General features: G+C 39.8%; 2 protein-coding genes across 2 annotated transcripts; one reads left to right on the plus strand and one right to left on the minus strand.

Annotated features, from left to right (window-relative positions):
* The first annotated feature begins 1,761 nt into the window (after positions 1-1,761).
* On the plus strand, positions 1,762-15,450 carry LOC140943970 (DNA-directed RNA polymerases I and III subunit RPAC1-like). Its single transcript, XM_073393080.1, has 13 exons — positions 1,762-1,876; positions 1,959-2,030; positions 3,601-3,708; positions 4,995-5,057; positions 5,601-5,670; positions 6,859-6,978; positions 7,301-7,350; positions 8,365-8,430; positions 9,647-9,713; positions 10,674-10,793; positions 12,327-12,394; positions 14,374-14,422; positions 14,879-15,450. Exons 1-13 carry the CDS (start codon positions 1,817-1,819, stop codon positions 14,998-15,000), a joined length of 1,035 nt encoding a protein of 344 aa, XP_073249181.1. The 5' UTR covers positions 1,762-1,816; the 3' UTR covers positions 15,001-15,450.
* Positions 15,451-17,858: 2,408 nt separating this feature from the next.
* Positions 17,859-18,986, minus strand: LOC140943973 (uncharacterized). Its single transcript, XM_073393083.1, has one exon. The coding sequence runs from the start codon at positions 18,961-18,963 to the stop codon at positions 18,058-18,060; it is 906 nt and encodes a 301-aa protein (XP_073249184.1). The 5' UTR covers positions 18,964-18,986; the 3' UTR covers positions 17,859-18,057.
* Between the last annotated feature and the right edge of the window lie 5,193 nt (positions 18,987-24,179).

Raw genomic sequence — 24,179 nt, forward strand, 5'->3', positions numbered from 1 at the left:
TGTGGCATAGATTGTCGCGATGCGTTCAACAGGATTATAATGGATCGCATGATGAAAAGAAAAATGACTTTAGAAATCCAAGTATGCTTCTGTTCGTACGGAGTCTAAGCGGACTTAAAAATGATAGTTCATGTATCTGATGCAGTAGAAAATGGTCACTAGTGATTCGAACTTTCACGCGTTTTTCTCGCTCCGTTTTCCTCAATATCTTGGATCCTGGAACAGGCTTATTTCAACTTGAAGGAATTTTGGGTGTCGTATGGGACAACTCTTTGCAAAGGCCCTTGGTCTCCCTGTCCTCCATGCCCTAACAGTGCACGTGTGTGATACAACTTCCCGCTTCGCTGGTCATGGAATTGCCAAAATACTAGACATGGCTTTAGCCACTTTTTTTTTCTCATTGAAAGGATGCATTGTCTTTATTAAAATCATTAAATAAAAAATGAGGGTCACCGTGCTTTTTTTGCAGTAGAGCTGCAGAAAGTATGCGCCACCTGCATTTCTTGCGAGTTTTGAGCTAGGACTGGGGCGTCTGTCAAATGGCATGTACGTGAAAGGTGGAAGAAAACATTGAAGTCGATCATCGATTTTATTGAATTTACATGGAGACAAAGCACTTAGGAGTTATGTATCGGTCAAATCGAAGCTTCAACATGTCCCCCCCGGGCAACCCCCCGGGCATTTGACTTTTTTGAAAATTATTGTTCCAATTCCCCCCTACCCGGGCCAAAATGCCGTTCAAATGCCCCACACTAGGGTCCATTCAGGTGATCAAATGCCCCCACCCCGGGGACATTTCACAGGCACAAAAATGACAGAAGGACGGCGGAAATGCCTTCAGTTGTCGAACAAAATCTTTATAACTATAACAAAAACTGAGCAACACTGTTAGCCTATTTACTACGAACAAAAGTCTCGTGCAAAGCGGCGGAAATCGTCGCTACAAGGTCACTGAATGCTCAGCTTTTCTTCGTCATGCAACATACAAAGCGTTCTATAAAAAAGATCCCACCTATTGAGATTACTACATCATGACCATTTCACTGACATGCATCATCGCTCACCTTATTGATTACGATACTTGCAGTAGGTCAAAGTAGTTGACCGTTTTATTTTATTTTATTTCATTTTATGTTGTTGTATTGAATCGCCGATATAGGTATTGTATTTCATTGTAAACACAACAATAAAATACATTCATACATTCAAAGCCTGAATCCAATATTAAAAATTTTAAAATTTAAATACTTCAAATACGGCACAAAGCTTGTTTAAGCTCTTTCCTCGTAACCAATTGGCCACAAAGGCACAATCTTTTCCACGAAAATCCTCTAACACCGCGTCCCCCATGATAGCTCGCCACGCCAAATATTTTACATGAAATCGACGGTGGAGTTCAAATTCCCCACCCCTAAAGCATGGGGATCAAATTCCCCACCCCCTGATAATCAAATTCACGCCTCCCCGGGACGGCAAAGGTGTCAAATGCCCGGGGTATGCCCGGGGGGGGGGGGGCATGTTGAAGCTTCGATTTGACCGATACATTAGCCTGAGTATCAGGCGTTTCTGGGGGAAAGGGGGAAGAGAGAAGCAAAAAAAGGAGAGAGCAAAAGGAGAGAAAGAGAATAGCAGCAGCAGTCCGTGTTGTAGGACTAAAAAAGGCGAAAAAATAACGCCTGTTCTGCAGGGTAGAGGAGTATTGCCCACTTTGCCTTCGTTTGAAAACTTTTGTCGCGCGCTGCTCTTTCCTAGTGTCCAGACCCACCCAGACATAACTTTCTCGGGTAGAGAGGAGCTGGGCCCAACTAATTCCAAGATGGCGTCTGTGGAGGACATACGAACAAGAGTTACTCTGCAAGAACACGGCGTGATTAACGTGAGTTGATTACCTTTTATCAGTTGTTATTGATAGAAAGTAAGGAGCTTGGCACTTAAACTATTGCAATCTATTTCTTCAGACTCACAGCACTGATTTCCCAGGGAATTATAGCGGTTATGATGACACGTGGAGCCAGGAAAAGTTCGAAGAGGTGGGTACAACTTGTCTTTAATTCAGACATCAAGGGTTGCTCACTTGCTTTTCGCTAAGAAGATCTCAATTGAGACGGGAAGACCATTTGAAGATTTATGGCTTGTAGCCTGCGAGCAGGCTCACTTGTGGGAGTTCGGGGAAGCCCTCGCGCGTGCAGGCTTCCGCTGCCAAAATTTTCCTCGAACTCCTTCCCCGAACTCGCACAGGTAAGCCTGCTTGCAGGCCATATGGCTTGTATGGTAGCATGCATCACTAACGCTTCTAAACTAGTAAAAGTCGACACTACAGCTGCGCCCGCTCTGTATGTTGTCTTGTTCTTTGTGTAGCTCTTTAAAATATTCATACTGATCATGAAGAATTTCACACAAATAACATACAATAGGTGCAATAAAAGCAGGAAACGCAAGATTTCATGCACTGAGTCAGGACAGTAAGCAGCTTTGATCAAAACACCCTTGGCATTTTGAGAATTTTTTTCATGCTCACTAGTCATTTTTTTTTTAACTAAAACGGCATTTAAGATATTACTTTGCTTCAAAAAAGCGTTATAGAGGGACATCTGTGTAAAGGGAATACATCAGCACAGAATTTAACAGGATTTAATCGTCTGGGAATTTCTGTAATCGCCCACCCTGCAAGCAGTCTCAATTTTCGCTGTGCGAGCTGAAGTGTGGAAAGTACTGATAGTCACACTTCATTACACTGTGAAAATGTAACCTCTGCTCGGAGGGTAGTAATTGTCTATTGTTTTGCTTTGTGGACTGAGTATTCATGGCCCCAGAGTGACTTGTGTCTGACAAATTTAAGTCATTTCCAATCAAAGATTTGTAAATGATAAACTCGTGTCTGGCAAATCGTCCAAGTGCTGATACACAGTTATACACCACTTATAACTTACGTCTGTGCTTATTGACTTTTGGTTTATACTTTTGGTCAAACACAAGATTTTCTGTCTTTCGTGGTCTTTGAGTTTTTGATGCTTGTTTAAGAGAGTAAAAGGGGAGACATACGTGTAGAAATGAAAATCTCAGTTTTGCTTTAATACTTTCAAACTTTCTGCAACAACTCTCAACAACATACAGCAACATGCAACAGGGTCTGCAAAGAGATGCAACATGTAACATCCAACAATGTTGCATCCGTTTGCACGGAGCTTAATGCATAAGAGTATTGAACCATGACTTTAATTTACAATGGCTGACACAAAGTCAATCTATTAAGCAGTCCCTTTGGGAATTTTCTGTTTGACATCATCCCAACCATTTCTTACTTGGGGGCGTGCAGTATTGTTCAGCATTGAAACATCATCATTACCCAACGATTCTGCACGGCCGCTGTTCAAGCAAATTGAGATTTTTTCTGGTATGCTAACTGCATATTTAAACTGTAAGTACCTTCCTTTATGTATGTGCGAGTTACTAGGGTGCCTCATCCGGATTTCGCCTTCTGGGTGAAATCCTTTCGGGGGCAATTGTTTACATTGGGGCGCCTTTAAACCAAAGGCAATTTATAAAGTTGCAATGTTATTATCATTGAGTATTAAGTCAATACTTTCATCCAATTTGTAGAAATTTCAGATTGATATAATTCACTTGGGCAAAAATGAATTGGAGTTTGATATGGTTGGTGTTGATGCTGCTATTGCAAATGCACTGAGAAGGATTCTGCTAGCCGAGGTATGACTTGATCATTTTTTATTGTGATCACTAATGATGTAGCAATACAATGGCAAGCAACTGACCACAGGGAGCTTAAGCAAATGTGTTTTTGAGTGATGCACATCAATGGGAAGTGGACTTTTTGCATTATTGAATAGTGCCTTTGCCAAAATTTTGGGCAATTTGTCTTTATGAGAGTTTGCCTCAAGGCATTTTAAAGTGGAAAACACCTTACTTCTGGTTGACGCATGTTGCTCAAAAATGCTGTTGCTCAAGTTGCCCAATGCCCCACCCCTCTCCGCTTACCACGTCATTGTTCACCCAGTCTTTGACTCTCGTTCCTCATTCTTTGCTCCAAAACTGCACAGAAACGCTTGCTATGCACACTAAATGATTATAAACAAGCAGCCCTGGCGCAAGTCAAGCTCATTTTGTACTCTGGGTGAGTAGAATTGCAGTGTTGCTATTGATACCTTTCTCAGCATCCAGATTTTCTTAAGTCTGGTTCAGAAAGGATTGTCATTTAGATCATAATACAAAATACATCTGGACAGCAAAAAAGGGCTAATGTAACCCCACAATCAAATTTTCTTTTCTTTTTGAGGAGGGATAGGAATGCCTAATCAGTACACTTTTTTTCCGAGCCACCCACTGCCCACTGCTTTATGCTGAATGGGTTTGGGCCAGCTAGGCAAGTTATCTTAATTCCAGGGACAATATATCGCAAACAAGGATTCTCTGCTCTGTGCAAGCAAAAGTTGAGAACTTGAAATACAGTCAAGCTTTCCTAACAGACAGTCTCTTGTAAGTGGACTTACAGTACGAGAGAAGGCTCTACTTACAGCCGCTTTCACAAAACCCCATTTTAATCAATTACCATACTAACTTTGTATTTTTTCATTCTCATAAGCGGTCAGCTCCTGTTGATGCCGACACACAAGAGGAGTGTTGCTCCCGGAGCATGCTCCAGGCTCATTTTGCACGTGCCAGTATACACATGAGGGAGCATTTTCAAGTTCACTCAATTTGCCCTGGGAGCTTGCTCCCAAATATTTAACCTGTTAAATATCATGGAGCATTTTGCGGGGTGGAAATTCTGCTCCTGAGGATGAAGTATACCCATGAAATCGTTGGTACACACAGAGGAACTTTATGAATACCTTTTTTGGCATTTCAATGGTGTCCACTAGCAAGAGCTTCCACTGTAAACATTTTTTTTAAGCTCTACCATGATAATATTCATACATACATGTATTTCAGTGCCTTTTAGATGTTGTGATAGTGATTGATGATCTTTCTTTCAGGTTCCAACCATGGCAATTGAGAAAGTCTTCATTTATAATAATACATCAATCATACAAGATGAGGTCAGCTGATCATTAAAATAATATCTTTATAGATGCTTTTAAATACTTCTACAATCTTTGCTAGGGATGTAGCTGAGGAAAAATTAAGCAGGCTTTATTATACTTCCAGCTGGCTTTTTGACTCAACTGCAACTTCAAAATTACTCCATGTCTTTGTTTTCCAGAACAATTTGTGCTAGTGGTGAGCTCTTTTACAGCTGGTAAAATCAGCCGACATCCAGCTCTTAGCGACATCCCAGCCCTGCAACAAATCCTCAGCCTTAGTGGTCTTAGGCCAAATTAAAGTATTGTTTCTTTGATCCATACAATGTACTATATTCAATTAGTAGGTTAAGTATGTTAAAGAGGACATTAGTTTATCTACCCATGTTACACGAGTGACATGCTAGAATTCAAGAATTCAAGTCTTGATGAAGACCAGGTTCATTACATAACTAAATACAGACAAGAGTGCTTTCACAGTCAGGATATGACTTTTGAGTATTACAACCTTCATGATTTTACTACAGGAAATTTACATGAAACCTCACTTTCTTTTTGTAGGTGTTGGCACATCGACTAGGGTTGATCCCAATTTGTGCAGATCCAAGAGAATTTGATTTCAGATCAGAAGGTACATGTATGCTGCAAATTAACAATATTATATTAAACCTTATAGATTTAATTACAGGTTTTGATCTGTACTCAGCCTTTTCTAAGCTCTCAAGTCATAGGGTTGTTGAGGAAAAAAGGAGAAGCAAGAGATATCTGTTTCAAACACTTGCATCTGGGAAAGGGGGGCAGTCGCACATTTTCAGTAGATTTTTTGCACTAGTTATCGTAGCTGCACAATAATTGCCAACTACCTTTGAGCGTGGAATAGACTTTATGATCTTTCTTTTACAGGGCTCTTATTGCTCTGACTGCTTCAAATTGAAGAGTTGAGATCATAACATTAAATTACTATAATTTTTTCTAACATTTATTACTATTGTATTACTATTATCTGTTAACCTAATTGGAGTCATTTACAAAATTACAGCTGAATCGAAAGAAGCTTGGGTTATTTCAGTAGATATAGTTTTCAGTGCCATGTGGTAGAGTGTAAGCAACTTTCTGTAAAATTACAATATTATTATTATATGCCCTAAATTTTTGGCCCCAGTTGTTCAAAAGGTTGACAGTGTTCATATCCTCTGGATAAATATCTGTATGGTGGATAAAACAGTTGGTTACCATAATACTTTTCTGCACTGGATGGCGATTTATTTGGTGGATAGCGCCATCCAATGTTAGAACAACCGAGGCCCGGTTAGACCAGCCATTTTTCCCTTTCTTGTTCCTCACTGAACAAAGTTAAAATAACAGTATATACATGTAATTATATCTTGTATGACAAATATGAAACATTATAGGGCACTAAAGTGTGGCATCATAAAAATGAAATTTCTGAAATCATGGGATTTACCAAGATATTCTAAAAGAACAATGTCCAAGAGGCCTACTTGCCAAAAATGAGCATTTTGGCCGGGCAAATTGTCTCTGAGATTGTAGCCCAGTTATGCTTAGAAAACTCCATACAAACCCTTTTAAATTTTTTTGTATGGAGTTTTCTGAGTATAACCGGCTAACATCTCAGGGACAATTTACCCCGAAATGCTCATTGTTGGCACATGTAAGTAGGCCTCTTGGACATTGTTCTTTCAGAATATCCTGACAAATCCCATAATTTCAGAAATTTCATTTTTATGACATCATCACTTTAGTACTCTATTGGTGCATTTGCATAAATTTTTTACCAAAATGTTTTGGTGTGATACAGGAGATGAAGAGGCAAAGGAGAATACCACTTTACAGTTTAATCTAAAAGTTAAATGCATTAAAAACAAGAATGCACCAAAGAATGCTACGGATCCTGATGAGTTATACATTCACTCAAAAGGTGATAATATTATTCTGTTCTTGTTACCTTTTGTTTTGATTTAATTTTGTCTTTTATTATTTTGTTTAAAGGTTATTTTTCAGGGGTTCAGACTCATTTTCATACATTACCACATCCAAGAACAAAGAAACCAAATTGAACCAAGGACAAGATTGAACAAAAATATTGGGGGTTAAAAAAGGTGTATTTCTGCACAATGTGAAATTGGTGAATTGAAGAAGATGGGGATAAAAGAAAATGGTAGCCTAAATCAACTAGCATAAATGCAAAATAACAATGACAATGATCAGTGTGTAAAGGATGATTTTGCTCCAAATTACAGTGACGACAGATCTGCTAAAGTGGATACCAGTTGGAAATCAGGCCAGAAAGGTAACAAACCATGCTAATACTTAATCATGCAGGTGTTAAACCCTAAAAGGGTAGGTCTGTGGACTTTGGTTTGACAGGTGATTCTGGCAGTCTAAATGATGCAATCACATAAATAAATGTACTTAAGTACATGTATGACTGACCCCTGCTCTTTAACTATTATACTTAGCTGTATGTTGAGGTGCAATTTTATCCTTGGTTTATATGTTATTTCCCTTTGCTTTAAACTCATTATCATACATGACTATACCCAAACACAAAGGGAAACTAAATTTAAACCAAGGATGAAATTAAACAATGCCATTGTATACATGTATGTCAGCAAAGGTTTTTATTATTTAGTCAAGTATTTTCCACTTTTTGAAGAGTTTAAAGCTTTGGCTTACAGTGTAGGATAGATGTTTGCAAGGGTCAATTCGTCTTTGTTCTCAACTTTATGTGTAACCCCCACATCTAAAGCCCAGACATTCAGCATGTGCAGTACATGCAGCAGTACATAATTTAGTTACTCTTTTAAAACAATAATTTTTGTGTTTAACCATACCAACAAGTACAGTTGACCTTCCATGTGTGACCACCTCTCGTAATCAACCACCTGTCCAAAATGCCAAAATTTTCCCAATCAAAGCCCCATAGTTAGAACTTCTCATAAACGACCAGCTCTAGTTTGCGACCACGGCCACTTTTTGGGCTGACGCATAATGTGATGCCTCTTTGTGTGCTGTATGTACAAAGCCACTCAGAGTATACAAAACCTTTGTGTGACAGCATGAAACTACTCACGTAAAAGTAACTTACAAATTGTATGCCATAAGATTTATTCTCTTCTAAAAAGTAGATGTGTAGGGAGCTTTTCTCAGAAGAGAACCCCCTTGGCTTGATTCTCGTTAGCGAACACCTTTAGCCAAGCCAGCACACGGAACTTTGGCATTTGAGGTGACCGCTTATGGGAGGTTCAAAGGTATTTATTGAATACTGGTTGATGTGATTTCTATTTTTTTTTTCGCTGTTTAGTACGGCCCCCAGGATATTAGACCAGTGCTGAATGATATACTAATAGCAAAGTTAAGGCCAGGACAGGTAAAGAAACATTCTATATTAATTTTATGCGAGTAGTATCCTCACGGTAACCAGTCAAGTCGCCCGAACCAGAGTTATGTCGCCTGAAATTTTGCCAGGTGTTAACAAGCACGATAAATTTGTAGTATTTCTCTTTCGTTAAGCCTTGATGAAACAATCAATCAGCTCGATAGATGTGCTATATGCCTCGTTCTTTTGAAACGAGCGCGATAAATGTGTTGGATATCAGGCTCTTTAGGCCATTCTGAGGCGAAGCAAGCGCCATAAGTGAGGAATACATCTCGTTCTTTAAGCCTTGATGAGACGAAGCAAGCGTGATGGATGTGAAATAGGATAACTCTGGTTTTGGGCAACATATACTTTGGCTGTCCAGATAACTTTAGGCTGACTTGACCTGCCTCTCATGTGAGTGGCATACAATAGAGAGTTGTTAATCTAATAAGTCCCAAATACTTCATGACGGTTTATGGTCAAATCGCTTGAAAGTCATCTCGCCCAAAATTTTGTCACGCTCAGCAACATCCTAAACATCCCATCCCAACCTTCAACATCCCATCCTTTCGCAATCGTGCTTGTTTCCGTTTCATCAAATCTTTAAGAACGAGATATATAACTCATTTGACGTGTTTGTTTCATTTCATCAAGGCTAAAAGAACGAGATATGTTACACATTCGTCCCTTCATCGCGTAAAGAATGAGTTATGACCCACATCCCCGCTTGTTTCGTCCGTTTCGTCTCACCATAGCATCATTGCTTAAAGAAGGAGACTTAATTACACAATTATCCCGCTTGTCTTGTCTCATTATCGCTTAAAGAACTAGATATATTACATACACGGGCGACTTGACTAAAAATTTCGGGCGACATGACTCTGGTTTCTGGCGATATAACTTCGGGCGAGATGACTTTCGGGCAACTTGACTGGTTAACTCCATGACTATCTGCCACAAGGATTACACTTTAAGCCTTAATATTCACATACGACAAATTCTCCAGACTGACCGCTTGCATTTTTCCTTTATAGATGAATATTTTAATTCTCCTAACTTTTTCTCGTGATTATATGTATTGACATTTTTAGGAGAAAATTGGTGTGACTTCTTGTCTTGAAGGTGCAAGATTTGTTGTTAATTAATTTTCATTATCGTGATTATATCTGGCTATCTGAGCGTTTGCTGGAACCCAAATGTTTTTGTCTTGGTTTTTATTTTGTAGGAACTCGACCTAAAAATGCATGCTGTTAAAGGATTAGGGAAGGATCATGCAAAGTTCTCTCCTGTCGGTAGGTTAAGATACACATGTGTCAAATCAGATCTACGATTTTCGGAGGCTGTGTTTTTCAGATCTTATTAGCAAGATATTGCCATTATTGCTAAAACATATCTCCTTGGAAAATTTATTTGAAAACACAAATCGTCGCCCAGAATTTTTTTTAATGAAAGTAAGGCCACTCCATTGCCTCGATCTTTCGATTAGACTCGTGAGAGTAGCTAACAGTTTCCTTTCGGACGGGACAAAGTAGCAATTTAAGGTATCAGGTCGTTTCGCCCGATGGCAGCTCGCCAAAATTAAGTCGATTCACCCGATGTATATTTGTCGTTCTTTATCATTTTAAAAAAGGTAATAAGCATGAAAAGAGAGTGACTGCACATGTGGAATCTAAGGTTAACTAAGGTTAACATCTCGGAGAAGAACGTTCACCATGTTGTAGAGTGTTATATGTCATATGTCATCGGCGAATCGACAGAAGTCCTGGCGAACACCATCGGGCGAATTGGCTTTCGGACGAAACTACCGCTATTCCAACCTACGACATTCGACCATATTCCGTTTTTAGGGTAGCTCCAAATTAACCAGAAATTAACCAGACTGGCTTCTTAAGCATAGTAATTACCTTTTGAGACCATTCTGGCATGGAAACATTCGTTCGTTGGGTTCCCCTGTCAAATGCTATGTACAGGTCCGTTCCTTTAATTGAGAATCCAAATTTGGATTGTGAAAACTGGACAAACGGATATTGCGTTCCTGTACTGAAACGTGAAGTCGGATTTTCAATCTGAAGTTGTATCCTTAATTTTTTGTATTAAACAGGTCTCCAACTGGGAGCTGCAAGTGGCTTGTTACATGAATTTAATGCCTTCAATCTGTAAAATTGTACGGGTTATTAAAATGCTTACGCAAAATGACAATAACTGGGTTTTTTTTAAACATAGATGAACATTTTGATCTGTTCTGTTGACAGCCACTGCCTCTTACAGACTTCTTCCAGAAATAACAATTACAAAGCCTTGTGAAGATAACTTGGCAGATAAGTTGGTCCGCTGTTTCTCGGAGGGTGTAATAAAAGTGGAAAATGAACACGGTATGTTGAAATGTTCTTATTTCGGAATATTTGAGCTTGAGCGAAGACTTAATGAACTTATCATTTATGTATTACTCATCTTGGTTGCTTACCACTTACACAAACTCTCCCGGTGGCATTCTTGTGCATAAACGTGTTGGGAGAACGACCCGCTACAAAGTGCATCCAAATCAGCTAAATAGACTAAAAAGAGTGGAAAAATTGCATCACCTCAAATCAGAGCCCATAATTTCCGAAGCTTCCCAAACGAGATGGTGCGAGCCATTTCATAAGTCTTATTGGCTTCCATGGGCGCTTTTGCCTCATCTATCTGAATTTTGTGTATTTATTTAATGTAAATGTGGCAAAATGATAAAACATTTGATTTTGCAACTGGAATTTCCATTTTTTGCTATGTAAATGGTAAGTGGCAAATTTGAATTACGTTGACCTTTCCCTGGTTTTGCTAAAAGTTTGTGGCCCAAAGGTGGAGAGCGCTATCCACTTGTAAATACCTATCCGGTGGATAACACTGTTGATTTTCCTAATTTTTATCTACTGGATATTTTACCGGCGGAAAGAGCGATCCACTTTTGAACAACTGGAACGCATAAAAAATGTTTAAAATTTTAGTCTTTTAGGCTAAGGACGAGTAAGAGAAGTTCGAATTTTGAAGGTGTTGTGTGGGGAAAAAACCTATTAGAAACTATTGCATTCGGTTTGCTTACACCCGAGCACCAAAGCGATGTTTTTCTCATGTTCAAACTGTCGGCCATTTTATGGCCGAGCAGGAGACTGGCACGGCGTTGTCTCGAATTGCACCACGGGACGTTTGTTTCGCTTTCTCCATGTTTTTCGGTCATTACCAACTGGGTCAAAATTCGTTCTCCCATAAAATCCATAGTGTAATTTCGACACCGACCGAGTCGCACGGGTGCAACCTTAAATTTGCTGCCGCAGTGTACGTGCCTTCATTATTCTAGCGTAGGCGTGGGCTAGACAAAGACTTAGGACCATCAAAACGACGACAGCGACGTCATCAAGAACGGCAAAAAAACAACAGGTTTAGATTGGCAAAACAACAACTCTGCACTTGCATCAGGCTTTTTGCACATTTCCTTCCCGTCACCGCACGACTACGACGTGAAAATGCCTAATTTCTCCTTTTGCGGAGGACGTGAACGCAAGACGACGACTTTTTTTTTCTTTTCCTGAACTTCGATACAGTCTTTTAGAATTCAACTTCAGAAAAAAAAATTGCCAACATTTGACGAATTGAACGAGTTGGAATAAGCGCGATAAAGTTTGAAGCAGCGCAAATTCACTTTTAAAGTGATGTTTTCGTAGCCGTCGCCGTCGTTGTTGCTTAAGCTTCCTATTGTTGTATTTCTGCCTTTTTAAGGTGGTTGGTATCTGTCTTCTTCGAATGGGGAGTCAGGCCCTTAATGCACGCACATCACACTTCTTGCGTTAATCGTTAACCATCTCATTCAACCTTGTTCGTAAGAAGAGGCCCTGTAAGCTGTGCTAAGTGATTTGTTGTTTTCGTTTCAGGTGTAAAGCGGGCAGTTGTCGCCAATCCAAGAAGAGATACCTGCAGCAGGGAGGTTTTTAGACACGAGGTTAGTTCCTTTCCGATGTACGTTTTTTTAAATGGCCAAAAAGCTATTTTTGTGCCCACGGAATATTTACCCACAGTGGTTCAGTTCTCGGCTTAGCAATGAAGTCCTAAATTTATGAAGAAAAAACCTCACCGCCACTTGAAAAAGGCCTAGTTGTTCGAAGGCCGATTGACGCTAACCCAGGGTTATTTTACCCCAGGTTTCTTTTTTTTTGCTCAAAAGCATTTTCCTGGATAATTTTCTAGACTCTTTTCAGAGCATCTTTTCATCAAATGATAGACAAAAAGAAAAAACCGAATTATTTTTTTAATTTTTCATATTTGAATTGAAATTTCGCACTAACCCTGGGTTATCTTAACCCTGCTTTTAACAACCCAGCCCAAAATTTTGAACTTATTTTGAACTGGCTCTGATTACAAGTATTCACAATTTCATTGTTCAGTTCTCGACGTGTGATTGCCTAATTTCCAAATTTGTCTCAAAATTTTGTCTGGGTGGCCTCGGTTCGTTTGGTCGCACTGTGATGCCACCTGCGATACTTTACTCATCAGTAATCATAAAGTAAAGCCGAATCTTCATTTGCGACCACCTCTCTCAACCTGTCACCTGCCGTAGCCGAATACATCATCAAAAAACCAAAACATTTGCTCTCAAAGAACCACAGACAGAACTCTCCGTACGCGACCAACTCTTTGCAAGCGACTGCCACCACTTTTTTTGGGCTGTCACTTTTACATGTTCCATTCTTTTATACCTCACGTAAGCGAGCAAGGCGCCATCAACACGTATGCATTTTTGTTTGAAAAAAGATATTTTTTCCTCCATTTTGGCCTAACGTCCACACGTATCCAGTGAAAACAGCCACCGAAAACGTACCGTTTCAAAATCGCTCTCCAGAGTGGAGATTTTTGAAAATCCCGTTTCGATATACTCGTGTGGACAGATGAAAACGAAGGTTTTTGAAAACGATTACGTCACGGTGTGGGGCCCAGTCTATCCCGCGCACGAGATTAGACGCCAACATTTCGTGGGCTCACCAACAACAACGAGCTTTATTTGCATGACCATACAAGAGAATAGAGTATTGCAAAAGCTCTTTTTTATTGAAGGACTAAAATTACATCATAGGACAATTACGTTACTATTTGGTGATAATTTGTCACAAAGATCAACGCAAGCTGAAATATATTTAATGAATTGTATATTATGAAGTAATCAGAAGAGTTCATCAGTTCATTGATTAAAACATTTACAGGTAACTGGGTAATATTTGGAATCAGAGTCTTGACTTTATTGTAAAAATTATTCTTAATTATAGAGTATGTAGAACGACAAAATAGAAAGTGAATTTCGTCTTCAATTAAATTAGATCCACAAAGAGGGCAATGCCTATAATCTTCAGTATTTTAATTGTATCTACCTATTTCTATCATTAATTTGTGATTGCTTATTCGTAGTTTTACTGATGCCCTTCTCCCAGCTGTTCGTCTTGTTAAGTCTTGGTAATTAGAGGTTCAGGTGCCGGTAAATTGGCTCAGATACCAGTAAATGCGCATGCTTCAATCAAATATGTAACAGTTTCAGGTCGTTTCAGTCACTATTGCGTTTTCGTGCGGACGGGAAAAAACGATTTAAAAACGCAACACGTGGACGCTGTTTTTTGAAATCGGGGAAAAAGTCTACGTTTTCAAACAAAAACGACTACGTGTGGACCCCGGCCTAATTGGATCATTATACGTTTCTTGGAAACTGCCCGCCTACCCCTCCCCTAAGCCAACATTTTGCCCTAAGTGAGAAGTAAGTGTTAATGTTGGCTCAGGGGAGGGGTAGGTGGGAAACTAATCCTGTTCCAGTGAATTTTGCCGATATTTGCTAATACATGTATATAAGATCAGTTACTGTTCGTTCCCTTGTTGTTAATTAAAAGGTTTATATCCGCGAGGTATAAAACGAATGAAAAAGCTGATTTCTTATTCCAGGAATTGAAGGATCGAGTTAAACTTTCAAGGATAAGAGACCATTTTATTTGTAAGTTCATTTCAATATTCTATAACCAACTCAAAAGGAACGTCCCTGCACTCCCCCCCCCCCCCCTCCCTGCCAGTGACCTCACACGAGATCGAGGCTTGGGTAGACTTGTTACCTTAAGCCTCGAGTTGGTGCATTTGCCCTGTGGAATGCAACAAGGTCAATTGACGTGCTCTCCAGTTGCCATGATAACATCTCAAAGGGTGAGAGTGTCACTTCCGGTCATCGCAAAGGTGGGAGTTTGAATCTCGCTGAGTTCTGAATGACTTTTGAACTGCTCAAGTTGAGAAACTGCAATGTTTACATTGTGTATTAGCATTCTTTGTCGTAATATCTGTTGTTTTGGGAAATTTCAACAAGAGATCTATATTGAAACGGTGGAAGTCAGAGATGTAGGGGTTTTAAGCAGACTGCGTTCTGCGCAAGTTACTTGTTGATGCCGCGGTTTTTATCTAGTTTCAGTCGAATCTACTGGTGCTCTGTCCTCAGATGTGCTTGTTTGCGAGGCCATTAAAGTGCTACTGGGAAAATGCAGACATTTTCTGTCGGAACTGGACAGCCATTGCGTGGATACCTGAGTTTATTACTTTCTCCTCGCCTCTCGGGCTTCCAAGCAATAACAGTGTAAAACCAACATGAATTCATTCTCTTGCGACAAATCGCGAAAGGCAAATTCCTTTGTTTTCTGGAGACGCAAAGGAAAAAGAAAGTTGTGTGAGTAATCCCCTCGTTGTCACTGGGATAATCGTTCAGATTTGCAGTCATGACCCAGAGTTTGCAAAAACCACGTGCGCTCAGTGCGGGACAGGAACTGTACTTTCCTTTTTTCCGGCATTTCCGAGAAAAATTCCAACTTCTGCAGTAAAAATTGTGTACAGAAGGTGGTTTATAAAAAAGGCCATTTTGAAGTGCCATCTTCTTTAAAGAGCTGAGAAACGCTACCTGATAACAACTTGTTTCGCTCTTAAATTTTCAGTTCAGAGACTCGGTAACAGTTGGCCTGCTAGTGTCGTTAGAAAAATTGATAAATACATGTAGATCACCAAACACGGGTAGGGCAATAGAGTATGTGCCCGGCGGCCATATTGGAGGAGTAAAACAATAAAACTATTTTCCTTTGGGAAAAAGTTTCATTCTCATGCAAAAATATTTTTATGGTTTACTCCTCCAACATGGCCGCCGTGCACAGACCCTATAAAAAGGGCTTCAATGCGCTGTCACCTGTTACTTGTGTAACCTTGTAACTTCTTTTAATTGTTTGTACGCAAGTGTTGCGGGACGTGTTTGGATTCTAGGAATCGTTATTTGGGAAGTGTTCTTTGGATGCTGGGAAGTGTTTTGGCATCTGGGAAGTGCTCTGAGGCGTGTTTTAGATTCTGGGACGTGTCTTGGATTCTGAGAAGTGCTTTGGATTCGGAGAGGTGTTTTGGAGTCTGGAAGGTGTTTTTGGGTTCTGCTGTGTGTTTTGGGTTCCAGGGGCTGGATTCTTGGAAGTGTTTCCCATTCATAGTTCAGTCAATTAGCAATTGAGCTTCGCCTCGAGCAACTCTTACGCGGCTTTCGTGCTCTCCAAACTTTCCGCGTGCTTAGTATCTCGACATACGCACAGCTGAAGCATGAACTAATTGTTTTATAACATTATCGAAGCGTTCAATGCAGCAGTAACTTAAAATTTTTATTGTAACGCGCGCTCAAAGCAGTACGCGTCAATATCTACGTGACTATATTTTTTTCACATCATAGTTATGTTTTTGTCTAGAAACTGAGAGAAAGTTTACTCAAGTCGCTTAAGATAACATTGAAAAAGATTGTAGAGTCCATATTGAGGTGCCGGAAAACTATTAATTCACCGAAAAATTCTTTTTGAAAGAAACAACTTTGCAAAGAATGATTTGCACACGCCATAGCCCGCACAGCTCACGCAGATGAGAACAACAACAACACTCACCTCCTTCCCCTTCTATCGGTTAAAAAACTCAAAAGTTTTCTCTCAAATTTACGTTATAAAACACATGGTTAACGCTTGTACTGTTGAGTTAGTTTGTTGACGTCATCAGCGTGCTCAATGGGAATATGAAGCACGCTCGTGCTATTGAATTTCATTAGGCGAATATTCTAGCTATGTTATAAACCCCGTTGATACGGACACTGAGGGAGCTATAACAAGTGTCCGTATTAACAGGGTGTCCGTATTAAGCGGGCTTAATGTAGGGAAAATGTATGGTTCTATCCGCAGGGACAAAGCAAACTGTCCGTAACAATGAGGTGTCCGTATTAAGTGGGTGTCCCGTAAAGCAGGGGTTGAATGTAACAGTGGTCACTTCCACCCATCATTTCCCATCATCGTTTTTATGATAAAATCTTCTTCATTTTCTGTTGTCTAGAATAAACAAACTCGACCTTGATTTCTTGCATTGGCAAATTTTATCACATGCTCGCCCTCTGAGAAACCACGCGACACCGCTTTTATACTATCAGTCCTTAAGCGCGTGCAATAATTGCGGGTATTGCGAATAAGTTCCTAACACGAAAGCTTAACGCCTTGTCCATGACCATTCGTGCATTTTCCCAGATTCCCCTGAAATGCTGAAGTAATAAACTTAAGACTGCCCAGGCATGATATCTTTTGAGTTGTCGCGTATACTTTACGCTTTTCTCCGAAAACCTTTCTCATAGCGGTAAAATTTGGGCGATAATGCACTTGCAGCAACTGAATTCATTTTAACTAAAATAATGTAAGACTTACGGCGCTTTTCCAAACTCAGAACTAACCGGCCGGACCATAGCCGGACCAGTGATTTTGACAATGAAAAATGCTTTTTTCCAAGAGTTTTTGTTGAAACGCTATCTCCTTCGTGCATGCTATTTAGGATTTCACTGATCTGGCTGGATAGTTGTGATTGAAAGTGAAATTCTCATTATTACTGAATGGTGTGGCCAGTCAGTTCTGACAAATGGAAAACGCCCTTGGTATCGTCCACAAGAGAGCATGCGCTTCTAGTAATTACATATCGCTTAATACAGTATATGGTAATTCAGTGACTAACAACACAAGTTAATTATGCCCCGTTTATATCGAGAAAAGTTGTCCCGGGAATGACAGAGGGTCGCCCTCCCAGCCGAGTCAACTTCAGCGAATGTTTATATGCGAAAATCTTTGACCTCTTTGCCCGAGCCAAGAGCTGACAACAGCGCTGGCGAATGCTTTGATTGTCTCGCGTTGACCGAGATGACTCGGTGGGGCGAGCCAAATTGTTTATATCAAGAAAAGTTATCTCAACTAGGATGATAAATGAGGCAAATCACAAGCTCGTCCCTAGGGTTTTCTCGTTTTCCTACCCCCGCCATATTGGAAAACGAGAGGACCCTGGGGACGAGGTTGTGCAAATCACCCTTCTGGTCGAGTCAACTTTTTTGTTTCTTTTGGTTCACCAAGTTTGGTAGTGAAAGGAAGGGAAAATTTTTATGAGCTGCGTTAAACCTCAACGTTTTATACCGCTTGTGAAATCAATCTGTTTCACCTCTCTTATGCAGGTTTGTTGAAATTAACAATAGTTCATGAACAAAAGACAATGAGGATGTTCCGAAATCGGATTCTTACGGGTGCTTTTGGAACATTTTGTGTGCTTTCCTTGTTAATCGAATTCTACTTTTTCTTCGGCGAGTCTCTTGCAGTTTGTCGTCGGGTGAGGCAGAATTTGTGGTTGTTGATCCGAGCTTTGGCGAGGTATTTTGAGTACATCTTCACCGTAGGATCGCTGTAGATCCGCGGTCCAGTTTTTAGGAACAGGAAATACAAACCCCTCAAATTCCATCTCCTTCAATGGAAATACCTCTTTGACCTTCCTTTCAGTAACGAATATATCCACTTGAAGCCCATCATGCCAATCGCAGCCGTACAGCAAGCAGTACCCATAGCAACTAGCTTTGTCTCTTAGACGACCATTGAAAGGGGATTTGTAATACCCTATTTTGGGGTGACTCGGATGCCTTTTGGGTGTCAGTTGGGCTTCCGCGATAGCTGCCTCCCGGATGTGACTGTCTGTTTGTGAATTCTGAAAGAAAATATCTTCGGGAAGATCTTTACTTCCTACTGTAACAAACTTTATGTAATCTGTCAGTGTCAACTCTATATCCACGTCGTGATCCCAGGGGATAAATCCTTTGTGTCTTGCTGCGCCTATTAATGTACCCGCGCTTATCCAATAACGTATATTGTGTTTCGTGGCAATCAGATGGAAAATCCGTAACATTCTAACCATCACAAGCTGGGCTTGCCTCATTCTTGCTTTCGCCTTGTGTCGAATGTCCGGACAATCGAGGACAGTGCCACTGAGGTCACACTTCCCTCCCAAGTCAGTGTAAAGAGTCGGGCACATCTCACCAAAGTTCAGTTTGGTATCACAGTTCTGTCTCACTAAGTATCTGTTTATTGGATCATGTCTCCGTGTATTTGACCAAAAGATGAGCAAATACAAGACAAGCCATACTACAATCAAGGTTAAAAATTTATAAAGCAAGGGTGCTTTCATTTGAACCATTCTGACAAGTGTATTTTATAGTTGTGCGGCCATAAAGGCTATAAATTTGGTTCAACTGGAATAAAAATTACAACTTCATACCAATTAATGTAAAATTTATGTCAATAATAGCACAGCTGATTGTCTTTTGAAAGGAACTGCGCAGGAGGGCATAGCGTTTTGGGAAACAATAGACCTTATCACGGTTTTCGACGCCATCTTCACGAGCAGGCAAACGTGTGAGAAATTACAGTGTTGTGTGAGAATCTAATGTCGAATACCTTATGACATGAATTTTGGCTACACCTTAATGTAGCGATTTTGAAAAACCCTTATTTAGCGGTACTTTAATTTTGCGATTTTTCGTAAATTGTGGAATGTATGTCACTTAATTTTCGCGATATCACGAACCGAAAATTTAGCGAATGTGATAAAAATAATCATAAACGTCAATAGCTTCATTTAAAAATCAAACAACGTGTTGATAATGTTGAACGAAACAAACGAAATTGCCACTGTAATCGTGATATCTTAATGCTTCCCGCGCATCATATTTAACGTACTTTGTCACAGAAAAGTCAGTGATACAAGTCATAATCGACCGTGTTAGAATATGCTCGTCAAACTCACTAGATGGCGGAATTTCATATTCAGTACACACTTTAAGTTAGCGACCATTTAAATTTAACGTCACTTAATTTTGGTGCATTTTAATTCGCTAAATTAAAGTGTCGCCAAAATTAAGTGTAATAAGATAATTTCCGTAAAACCGCTGTTATGAAAAAGATATCAATTGTAAACTAAAGCTACAAAGCAAAGAATTGTCGTAAAAGATTTGGGGGGCGTACCTGTGCTTTAGATTTTCCATATATTTGTCTGTAATTTTTCCCGGGACTTTCTTACAGACAAATGTATAGAAAACGTAAAAAAGTGGTTCTAGGTCTTCCGGCGGGTGTAACGCCCTCAATTTTTTTCAGTAGAATTCTTAGGAGTGAAGCTTTAGTTTACAATTCATATTTTTTTCAGAACAGCCGTTCTACGGAAATCATTCGACATTAGATTCTCACACAAACACTGTAATTTTTAGCGCGTTCGCCTACTCGTAAAGATGGCGTCGAAAACCGTTACAAGGTCTATTAAAAAATTACAAACAAATCACACACTTTCGTAGAAGCAGGTCATGCTTTCTGGAGCCAATTACCATTACCCAAAAGCTGAAATAATGTTTGTGATAATCGTTTGCAAAGCGATTAAGTTCTCTAGTTTGGTTGCTTAGTAACAACATAGTTGGCCTCTATCAGTAGTAATTAGTAAGGAACCCTTTGCATCGTTAAGTTGAAAGGTTAAAAGTTAAAGCGTGGTTTCCATATGATCGCTGCGATCGCTGCGAAAAAAAAAAAGTTCAGTGATCTTCATAATTATGGAAACCACTTCCCAGCGATCGCAGCGACAACGATCGCTGAGATATAACTTTCCCTATCTCACGATCGCTGGAAAGTGGTTTCCATTATGATCGCTATGATCGCCGAACTTTTTTTTTCCTCAGCGATCGCAGCGATAGTAGCGATCATATGGAAACCAGGCTTAAGATTGTGTGTGCCATTTAAAAACGTTTCCTAATGCAAAATAAAGTGACTGTGCAGCCTACTTTCGTAGCCTAGGAGTGATCTTTTTTAAAGCTTTTTATCTGGTAATGGGCAAAATACAGCACGATTTTGCCACTGCCTTACCGCTTCCGGCAAACGATAGAAATACCAAAAGTCAACACATTTAAAAGTTTCGCTTACAAATAAGTTATATCTATATATAGTGATGAAGCCTGGAAGCAATATTTTGAATAATTTAATGCTGGGTATACGTGCCGCCCACAAACAGCTGGGCAAACAAGCGGAGAAACTGTCTTTTGTGTAGCTTTGTGTCTTTGCTTAAAAGACTTTTCGATATAAATGATCTTGCCAAGGATACATTTTTTTGCAATCCTGATTTCACATAGCAACTACCGGACTAGCTGCCCAACGGTCTAAGGAAAGATTGACTGGCAACTGGCTACCAAGTTTATTGTCGTGATTTCAGAGCTATAAAAAACATGCAATAACGCCATCTTTTAGCTTTTCATTGAGCTCAAAGCAGGACACAGTTGCTAGTCTGCTCGCTGTTTTAGTGAATAGTCAAAAGCATATTAAGCTCTCAGTGACATCGTTAACAAAGTCTCCATTCAAACTTTATTGCTCTAGTTCGAGAAAATCTTAGACTTAGCCTTCCCGCATTCATGCCCATGTCTCGCTCCTAAAATTGATTTCCTCGCCCGCGCTATGTAGCTATAGTCAGCAGTTGCCCAGGCGAGAACTTACAACGTTGCGTTGATATTGGTGTTATCAATGAGAATAAAAACAATTATGTACCCTGTGAGCCGAGAGTTATTTTCGGCATAGTTTTTCGCAAGTGGGGAGTCGTTCTTTGACTTTTTTACGCCTCCGCCTTCAGGGAAGTAAACAAACCAAAGCGAATATCAACAACGCCAACAACTGACTAAACGTAAGAAAACCTTTGCTCGAAAACTATATATAGTAATGCGTTTTGCAATTAATTTTTTTTTAACACATGCGAGACATTACATTTTTTTTTGTAGAATTACAGGGGCTGCCAACGACAATTTTCGGAAAAATATCTGTTCGGAAGACGATTTGAGATCTAGAATTTTCGGAACATTTGTTGTAAAATTTCTTGCTTGCCTGCTTCTCCTAGGATTTTCGAACATCTAAAATATGGTATAATTGCCTATTTTTAACGGATTTTTACCCTAAAAAGGTCACCTAGAATTTTCAGGAGCCTTTTTTCTGGCTGAAAATTTCGAAAAGGTAAGTTTTGATCCCTATAATTTTCGGATCACTAGACTTTCAGCTAGAAAATCCGAACAGATAAAAAATTTTTAGGGGATAAAAATAAGCCTATATCTACCGTTTAAATGCCAAAATACGTTTAACAATGCTATGTTTTAGTGGTTTTGAACTATATTCTCGTTGGGTGCCCCTGTAATTACCCAGGTGATTATAGAGATGCGTGCGCTCTGTCGGGTCGAAGCCATTTACAAAGGAAAAGTGAAATAGTAGATGTGAAATATAGATGTTAAATCTTTTTCTTCAGCGAAAAACGACAATTTTAAAATATATTATTGCTGCATTTCTTCGGTGTTGGTTGGCGTGAGTGAAATGGCACCTTTGTCAACACGAAAGATGAAAATAATGAATAGATTTACTTTCAAAACTTAATGCTTAAAATAAGTATTTTAAGAGACTGGTCTAACTAGGAAACACAATTGAAACAGTTAAAAGCATAGTTCTCTCAAGTTCACAAAAGCGCACTTTCTCATAAAAGTCTACGCATTTCGATTGCATTGCTTCTCTGTTGATCGAATCACTTCTCTGTCGAAGAAAACCTACTACGCGACTGACAAGCGACGCGAAGGGTTTCGTTAACGCTAAAAGCCATACAAGAGAGGAACCTCTGCTCGCAGGGTAATTGTATGCATTTTTCGGATCACTATACGTTTCTGGGAAACTGCCCACTTACCCCTCCCCTAAGCCAACACTAACACTTCCCACTTAGGGCAAAATGTTGGCATAGGGAGGGGTAGGTGGGCAGTTTCCTATTTTTCGTTATAAAAAGATCCGTTTTAACGGAATGAGCATAATTTAATTGAGCATTATTATCACTAGACGCGGCCAAATGACAAACTGCCCTCTCTAAGGGACCATTCATTATTTATGCCAGGGGGTGGGCTGGTAAGATCCATCAGAAAGCACAACAAAATGTTTTGATACCCTCCAAGGAAACCTGAAAAAGGCATGACCCCTCCAAATGTGCTTTTAAAAACTGGCAACTACATGGAACCTCAAATGCTGCAAGGGGATTTGGAAAATTGTGCGTACCTCTGCAAAAATTCTGGCTACGCCCCTGTCTCCTGTGCTGGAACTATAATAAACAGATTGCGAATGCGAAAAATGCCAGTTAAGTAGCCGCAAGGATCAATGACACGCCAGTTCTTCTCAATTTTTTTTTTTGGATCGGAAAACCAAGTGAGAGTTTGTTTTTCATTCCAGAGTAAAGAGTATTGATCAAAGATAAAGCATTGATAAAAAATGAACCAGCAGGCTTAGCTTATAGAACATTAAAAAGAATAGATTTCCGTGAAACTCGCTTCCAGCGAGTGGCAATCCTCTAGAGAATGTAAGTCAGACAGCCGGGTAGATTTACCGGGACACTTTATTTCACGCTGGTGAAATCCAGCAGATAAAGGTAAAAAAAGGATTTATTTCATTTTAAACTTTCACTAAAAGGTAAGATAAAAAGAACGATAAAATCCAACGAATCATCGCTCACGTTTCTTTCAAACAAGTTTAGAAATCGACGCAAACATCTCTAGGCAAGAGCAAGAAGTATTGTCTTCTGGTAATTCTGTTGAAAGAAGTAACTGCGAGCTTGACCTTGTTGTTGATCATTGCAGTAGTGGGAACTCCTCAGGGACCAAAACTAACGAGGAAGACCTCTCGACATAGTATTGAGACTTATCATTTCGTAGAAATTGTGACTGTTTTCTTTATTAGCTTTGAAGTGCCAGTCATGAACTGTTAGCCTTTAGGAGGCTTGCAAACCATGTACGTTAATCCCGAGGGCTCCGAAAGTATTTGTTTGAAACTAAAACAAAAATAAAAAATCAAGTAGCCCTCCCCCCTCTCTGTGTGCAGATTTATTGATGACAGCCCCCCCTTTTCTGACTGTCCTGCTGACCTTGACGTGGCCCACCCCTCATTCTTGCCAGCCCACCCCCTGGCATAAATAATGAATAGTCCCTTAATTCACTTCACTGATGGTCAGTTTGATTTGTATTCTCATAGTTCAAATAAGAAGCTGTGAGACATCACAATAAGCACTCCAGGGTCCTGGCTGTTCCTTTGCGAGAGGAAGGAGAGGTAGGAGAGGGAGGGGCTCATTTCCTGAACAGTGACTGATAACCCAGCGTAACTCCATATTTATATCATTGCGAGCAAGCCACCTAGTAGACTTTTCTGTCCTAAAGCAGTATGCAAGTCTAGTAACCAGATAGTCGTACTTATGATCCCTGTTGGGAGAACTCAGATTTTTTTATTGGGGTTGCCTGTGTCACTGACTGAAAATAGCTGTTTTCCAAGGTTTAGGTATGTCTAATAAAATTCAATTGTGTTTAGTGATGAGCTTCT

The sequence above is a fragment of the Porites lutea genome, chromosome 7 (genome assembly GCF_958299795.1).
Source record: "Porites lutea chromosome 7, jaPorLute2.1, whole genome shotgun sequence".
Taxonomy (NCBI): domain Eukaryota; kingdom Metazoa; phylum Cnidaria; class Anthozoa; order Scleractinia; family Poritidae; genus Porites; species Porites lutea.

What these genes read in the sequence shown, in the direction of transcription:
- LOC140943970 (XM_073393080.1), top strand. Translation starts at nt 1,817, where the DNA reads ATGGCGTCTGTGGAGGACATACGAACAAGAGTTACTCTGCAAGAACAC. An exon ending in GCCAGGAAAAGTTCGAAGAG is followed by an intron (nt 2,031 to 3,600) that starts GTGGGTACAACT and finishes TCCAATTTGTAG; the next exon opens with AAATTTCAGATTGATATAAT. An exon ending in TTGGAAATCAGGCCAGAAAG is followed by an intron (nt 7,351 to 8,364) that starts GTAACAAACCAT and finishes TTCGCTGTTTAG; the next exon opens with TACGGCCCCCAGGATATTAG.
- LOC140943973 (XM_073393083.1), bottom strand. Translation starts at nt 18,963, where the DNA reads ATGGTTCAAATGAAAGCACCCTTGCTTTATAAATTTTTAACCTTGATT.